Source organism: Coccinella septempunctata, chromosome 9 (genome assembly GCF_907165205.1).
Source record: "Coccinella septempunctata chromosome 9, icCocSept1.1, whole genome shotgun sequence".
Taxonomy (NCBI): Eukaryota; Metazoa; Arthropoda; class Insecta; order Coleoptera; family Coccinellidae; genus Coccinella; species Coccinella septempunctata.
In genome coordinates this window covers 6363981-6371436 of record NC_058197.1, presented here as the reverse complement: position 1 = coordinate 6371436, position 7456 = coordinate 6363981, and the positions used below count along the sequence as shown (strand labels likewise).

At 43.9% G+C, this 7456-nt stretch overlaps 2 protein-coding genes across 2 annotated transcripts; both read right to left on the bottom strand.

Annotated features, from left to right (window-relative positions):
* Nucleotides 1-889: 889 nt before the first annotated feature.
* Nucleotides 890-2467, bottom strand: LOC123321049. The gene has a single exon (XM_044908555.1). The coding sequence runs from the start codon at nt 2465-2467 to the stop codon at nt 890-892; it is 1578 nt and encodes a 525-aa protein (XP_044764490.1).
* A 528-nt stretch (nt 2468-2995) lies between these two features.
* On the bottom strand, nt 2996-4453 carry LOC123321048. The gene has a single exon (XM_044908554.1). It carries the CDS (start codon nt 4451-4453, stop codon nt 2996-2998), a length of 1458 nt encoding a protein of 485 aa, XP_044764489.1.
* Nucleotides 4454-7456: the final 3003 nt, after the last annotated feature.

Sequence of the window (7456 nt, the reverse complement as noted above, 5' to 3'; positions counted from 1 at the left end):
TTTGAAAGCATATAATGAAACCATGAAATTTCAATGTAACTCCACAGATAAGGTTTCTTTGAACACTTCAAAACTAGAAACTTCTTGTTTGCGGAAGAAAAAAAAATTTATTCAACAGGAATACACAATTTACATAAAACGAGGTATTTTATTATCAACAACAGAATTCTAACATAATAAAAAATGAAAGGAAAACCCCACTCCCCCAGGATCTGGCCAATATTGTTTACATGCTTTCCGCGCAGTTTATGACTAAGCGTCCCTAATGAGATTCCATATGTTCTGGACGCTTCACGCAAAGACTTCTTTTTTGATTTTATTTCACTTAGAGCTTTCTCTAAGGCTTCTGGTGTAAAGTTGGCATATTTTCTTGCTCCAATTTTTCTTTTATAAGAGCAGACCATTTTCTGCAAGATAATAATAGAGCTAATTCGTAACTGGGGCTTCATTGATCACGTGCTAGGGCTTCATTGAACACGGTTCAAAGTAACCCCGAAAACAATGTCTAACCTCATTGTTGTAATAAAAAATTCATACAAAAAAAGTAAGTTGAAATATTTCAAATTGTTTCAATATAACTCTGCTATGAAAATGTATTGTTGTAGCAAATATATTTTGTGAACATTTAGTGTAAATACTTACGGCTGCAGCAACAGAAGTTTGCACACCTTTTCGAACGTTACTTTTTTAGATTAGAAATGAAATGCCGAGATTGCCTACTTCATAGAAATAAGCTTCATACCATTGTTGCCATACCATTCTTAAATGTGTGAGGAATTGAGTGGTGAAAACTAGATGTCGCTAAACCTAATGATTATTTCAATATGAGTCAATATAACGAAATTTATTTTTTGTTCAAAGTAGCCACGTGGTTCAAAGTAACCCCGTTTTACGGTATGTGAAGCTCTGACAAAGTGGGGAGCTGGGACTGAAATTGCAACCATGGGCGCTGAACCTCATTCGAAAGAGGTTGGTCCCACTCCAGATGGAGTAGGCAGAGCTGACGGAAGAAGATTTTAGCATAGAAGGTAACAGGAGTTAACCATCCCAGAGGGTCGAAGATTTTAGCCATCTGACTCAGCACAGTTCGCTTGGTGATTGCCGTTGAAGTCGACCGAACAGAATAGAAGAAGTGATCAGATGAAGGGTTCCACCCAAGCCCCAGAATCTTGAGACCTGGTTCACGATCGAGAAGAAGGGGGTCAGTGGACGAGGATTCTCTACAATGGTCGGCCGGAACACCGTCTAGCAGAGGAAGATGATTAGTAGCCCATTTGCGTAGCTCGAAACCGCCCGCCTTGAGCAGATCCTGCACTTGCTGTCGCAACTCGAGAGCTTCAGCCTCGGATGAACAGCCTGTCAAGATGTCATCAACATAAATTTCATCCAGCAATACTTGCCTAGCAGCAGGAAACTTGGGTCCGTCATCCGAAGCCAGTTGTCGAAGGGTCCTAAGTGCTATGAAGGGAGCAGAAGAAACTCCATACGTGACGGTGTTCAGACGATAATATTGGAGAGGTTCGTGTTTGCTAAAACGCCAGACTATACGTTGATAGTCCCTTTGCTCAGGGAGTATCAGGATCTGTCGGTACATCTGCCTAATGTCGGCGGTGAAGACAAAGCGATATAGACGAAAGCGAAGCAGGAGGGTGGAAATGTCTGCTTGCAGCTTCGGACCTGTCAGCAGAAGATCGTTGAGTGATTTGCCATTAGCGGATGCACAAGAGGCATTGAAGACTACACGAATTTTATCAGGAGGATCATCGGGACGATGTACGGGATGGTGAGGGATATAATATGGCTCATATCGCGGACAATCAGAAGACTCAGGGACCAATTCCATATGGCCACTCTCGAGATAATCTCGCATGAACTCATGATAAGCGACACGAAGGGTAGGGTTATTATCCAGACGATGTTCGAGCCGAATAAATTGTCTAGTTGCCACGTTGACGGAGGTGCCCAGCCTAGACGACGTCAAGGGCAAACCGACAGTGTACCTTCCGTTGGAGTCACGGGTGACATCAGCGCAGTACATCATCTCACACTCCCTCTCGGCTGGGGTCAGCGGAAGCACGTCAGGCACCCTGTCAAGTTCCCAGAAGCGCCGAACGATGTTGACAAGTTCCTGGTCCGACGGCTGCCAGGGGGTCATATCCATGGTTTGAAGGTCAGCAGCAGCAGGAGATTTTATGTCAGAGTTAGTGTTGTCAGAGGAAGATTGATAGGTGATCACTGAAACGGGGGATTTGGGCGGCGAAGAAGACGGAGAACGTACAGCAGATGATGACCCTGCAGAAGACGAGGGAGAGGCGCGCTGCCGAGAGCCCTGATGAGCGCGACTGTTGACAGTGTCAGGTGAGAAGGAAACATGTTTAGTCTTCTTGCGATGGCGAGCATAGGGCCCATAAAGCACCCAACCTAAGGTGGTAGACAATGCCCCCGGAAGTTCAGACGATGGGCACATCGTGCCAGGAAGAATAAGATGAGGGAGCACATCCGATCCAATCAACATCCCTATGATACGAGGCAGATAGAAGAGTGGGTCAGCTAGGTTGAATTGCTGAAACTCGGGCCATCGGCCATTAAACGCTTGGACAGGGAGAGGATCTATGGGGCTGTCAATGACGTAGGCCTTGATGATGAGATGGGGGGGGTCCCCTTGGTGACAGAGGCTAACGTATGCGTACCCTTGGATACGAAACCGATCTGCGTTACTTAAGGTGCGAAGTTGAACAACTTCAGGGTGAATGCGCAGACGAAGCTTGGTGGCCCAAGCTCGGGTGATGAGGGTGTGTTGGCAGCCGGAATCGAGAAGAGCTCGGCCGAATACAACATTCCGCTGGTTATCTAAGCGGATCCAAGCGGTAGGCATAAGGTGGTCAGGACTATTACTCTTACGCAAGGCAGACCGTACAGAGGAAAACAGATGACAAGAAGAGAACAGACGAGAAGACGGGAACAAGTGGTTACCACAAGCTGACCGCATTCGCAGTCATTCGGAACCGCTTCCAGAAGATGCTGAACTTGACCCCTTAGGAGGCGTGCGAGACCCCCCCAGGCCAGTCCTTCGGCCTCTCACTGAACTACCTCGAGAGGTGGAGGCACGGGCTGGCGGCTCTGACGAACCAGAAGGTTGAGAGGGAGTCTGATTCGTTGGTTTCTCCTCCGTTTGGGTACCAAGAGAGGGCGTAGGGCCAACAGGTGCCAGATGAAGAATCGTATGGTGACGCCCCCCGCACGTGTGACAGCACTGATCCGAACCACAATCAGCAGTGGCGTGGAACGATGACATGCAATTTCTACATAATCGCCTCTCAGTCACGAAAGCTCTTCGCTGATGGATGGTCATGGCTTTGAACTCACGACACTGGCGAATTGAGTGATTCGCCGAGCAGAACACACACACTGACGACGAACCAGAAGATGTAGGAGGACGCACACCTGCATAGGCAGGACGACGGGAGGACGGACCAGCAGAGGAGGGCCCAGACGATGAAGGAGCAGACGCTGACCCCGCTGGTGATTGAGGTCTAGGCGGCCTCTTTGGCGCAGACGCACGGGACGAAGTGATGGAAGTGCTTTCCAACACTCGTAATTGTCGATTGGTGAATTCGAGCAATTGGGTGAGGTTAGGAAAGTCATCAGAGGATAATTGCCCCTCGAACAGCTGGCGAGATGGTACGTCTAAGTTGCGCAAGGCAAGAGAAAACAGAAGATAATCAGCCAAATCTGGAATGGGCAATGCCTTGAGGGCGTTGATGGCATTTTGATGCGTGGTGGCGAATTGTTTCAACTGGGATAAAGAAGAAACAGACGCCGGCCGCGAATCCAGTATCTGGTTCACATACAAGTCAGCCAGCCGACGGGGATTTTGGTACCGAGCGTAAAGGGCCTGATAAGCCAGAGGATAATTGACTGAATTTAGCTCAAAGCCGGAGATGACAGAAGCCGCTTCACCTGAGAGAGCAGACGTTAGCAGGTGAAATTTTTGAACAGGCGCCAGGGAGTTGCTTTGATGCACAAGAGCGTCGAATAGTGCGATGAAGCCGGGCCATTCTTCGATTTTACCATGAAAACATGGCAACTCGACCCGAGGAATCGGAAGGTCAACAGAGGAGGATGAACCCGTCTTTGCGACCGACGTAGACGCAGTCAGCTGACTGTGGGCAGCGCGGATCTGCAGGCAAATCTCAAAAAATGCCGCGAATTTCGATGGCGATCCGTCCCGTTCTGGCTCCTCCAACTGAGAGTTGAGTTTAACAATCAACTCATCAGCCTCTTTGAAGGCCTTCTCTATCTTAAAGAGCTCAGATAAACACATATTGGCCACATCTGCCTCATTAGTCAACCCTTTAATTAATTTAAATAAAGTAGAGGCCGCGGCGAAAGCATTTTCTCGCTTGACGATGGATTCGTTGATCAAAGCCTTCAATTTATCCATCGACGGCATTTTACTTCTTGAACAACCCCGGTAGCTAAATGAATTCCGAAAACTTCGCTGAAATGAACAGACGATGCGAAGATAACAAACAGATGATGAGCGATAACAAAAAAAAACAAATAAAGAATTGCACTGTTAATTTCTCCGAATGAAATAACGACAATGAAATATGAAATGAAAGCAATCAGATGAATGAAATTAGACTGAATATCTAAAGATTCCCTGGTTTCTTCGGCACCAATAAATGATCGGCAACCAGAAGTCGACGTTGACGTATGAAGTCCTGTGATCCTCCACTCAACTCAGTAGCAGAATTGGCTCCAGGAGGGAAAAAGGGGATAACCTCCTCTGCACTTGCTTCGTGGCGATCACTCCACCGGTTGCGCAAGGCTCCAAGGGCACTTCACCTTTGGTTTTGGTTGCTCAACCTCAAATTTTCCGTCCAAACAGATGACCGAAGAAAGCAGATGAATATTTCTTCACCGAAGAAAACAGATGAATAATCGTATGGTGACGAGAAGTTTGCGAAACAAATCTTCCTCAACTTTAGATGATAGAATAGCAATGAATTTTAATAACTTTTCTGAATTTATTAGAAGCACGTTCTCGTGGTAAACAAACTGACGACATTGACTTATATGTCGTACGCAAGTCGCGATGTATGCTTTCGCCGAAAGCCGTATGGCGCTAGTTCTCGGGTCGAAAAAACCCCCGAAGCAGACCACCTAGGCAACACAACATTCTTCTTTCACGACTTAACAACAGTTGATATAGATAAACCAATAACCCATAATAATAATAACCATAACACATATTTTGATTATTTATGTATAATAATATTAATCTTACTAGTTCATAAGCCAGCTGAGTTTTCAATATCGGCCAAGTCACTGAGAAGCTCTTTATGGTGTCACAATTTTTCACATTTCGAAGAGGCAGAGATCTTTTCCAAGGTGCCAACAGGTTACCCATTGGTGAATTGGTGATCCTGCTACACTTTGCTTCAGCCAAATTTAGCTGTCTCTGGCTGATTGTGGTATATCTGAAATATTGTGAAGATAGTTGTATTTTTGAAAACCGCTTGAGGTAGAAAGATAATAGACAACTCACCTGGTGTCTCTTCATATTCACTTTTATTTAAGGAGTGTGTACTCAGTTCCAGTGCTTTAAGAGTATTAGTCTATTTCGATATTTATCTATCAATTTACCTCTAGCCCTTTCACATTTGTTTTTTCTTGATTCATGCTTCTTTATTGGAGAAATAAAATATGTCGACTTCTTTTCATTCGGGAAAATAGACACCAAATGATTACTTATCAGACTGAAATCAAGATGATCCATCTTCCTTCTCTTATTGAGCTAAAATGTGATGAGAATATCACATATTTTGTCCCTGTCATGATTTGACAACGGAGTTTTTATGGATTTTTCTAATAAGGCTTGACCTAACAGGTCAGTTGAAAAAACTTCAAGAGTAATATGCTCCTTTTGAAGATTGATTTGAAGTTGTAGAAAGGGATGAAGAAGAAAAAGTTGAAGTGCTCGCTTCTGATAAATTCAAACATTATATTTGGTTGTTCGTTCTGAGAACATCCTTCCAACAGAAAACCTGATTCAGTTTTTTCATCAGTGACTAATCGTTTTTTATATAATGGCTCTTCCAATCGACTTTCCTTCTTAAGAAATACATTTTTTTGAATTGATATTACCTACTTACAGAGCCAAGTTACCTCGTCACCTTATCGCGTATCTGAGACGAATTTGGTCACCAATTAATTATATGATTGGCAAGACTCCTATTTCATCCTCAGACGAATGTGGCAGAATTTGCAAATTTTCAATTCGGTAAGCTTAAATAGATATAGATAATTTTATACAACGTTATAAAAATGGTGCCTGCAATTCACAAAAAATTTTCCACATATAAATATGAGAAATATGACGAAATGAGTTCTTGTTCAACGCTAACTACCGAGGGGGTAACCAATTGGGATTTTCTGCGGCAAAAGATTGCCTTCCTCATGGATCTCCTTGGATATCTTCGGATCTCCTCGGATTTTCTTGTTGGATTGACTTCGAGTTTCCTTGGAGCTTCTCTATATTCGTAAAGTTGATCAATCAGTTATATCTCAGTTCATTAATAGCATTCTTAAATTTTTAGAAGAAGGTAAGTTAGTCTGAGTGGAGATTTTTTGATGGAAAAACTTGGGAAATAAGGAATTGTAGCCATTACACTGGATAATTTCTTATTCATATGATCATTGACCGTTAGTCAAGATAATTGAGGATCGCAAACTTACCTCAATGTAGTTTGATTGGAGTATCACTGTTCAACGAGTGTTCACGGATAAATCCATAAATATAAATGACATGTTGACCAATTTCATGGACGGTGTTATTTTTTTTTTTTTTTTAATAGCGGAACATAAATAGTATAAGTCGCAGATAAAATGCACGAGCACAATATTCAAAAGACGCGTTAATGAGACATAGTCGAATGGCAGTGCACCCTGTCTCTCTCTATTTCTCTCTGTTACCCTCTGTCGGCGGAAATCGGTACCGTGGATGGTCTCAGTCCAATTGCAGTGCTCTCTCTCTCTCTCTCTCTCTCTCTCTCTCTCCCTCTCTCTCTCTCCCTCTCTCTCTATCTCTCTCCCTCTCTCTCTATCTCTCTCTCTATCTCTCTATCTCTCTCTCTATCTCTCTCTCTATCTCTCTCTCTGGCCCTCAAAATGGCTGCCAGTCAGACAGCAGGTCGGAAGAAGCTGTCAACCTGTAACTTGTTCGGTCGGAAGTCGGCAATATACTAACAAAATAAGCACCAAATATACGGTATCAACACCAAGTCCTCCTGGGACCAAACGGCGGTCGAATAACGGACGCGGAAGAATTCTAAAATATATGAATTCTGAAAACAAAAGACATATACGGTATCCCCTACAAATATGGGACTGGTCGGTGGAAAACCATGACATAATATCAATCGGTAAATCCCCCCTATGATAATATAAC

What these genes read in the sequence shown, in the direction of transcription:
- LOC123321049 (XM_044908555.1), bottom strand. Translation starts at nt 2,467, where the DNA reads ATGTGCCCATCGTCTGAACTTCCGGGGGCATTGTCTACCACCTTAGGT.
- LOC123321048 (XM_044908554.1), bottom strand. Translation starts at nt 4,453, where the DNA reads ATGCCGTCGATGGATAAATTGAAGGCTTTGATCAACGAATCCATCGTC.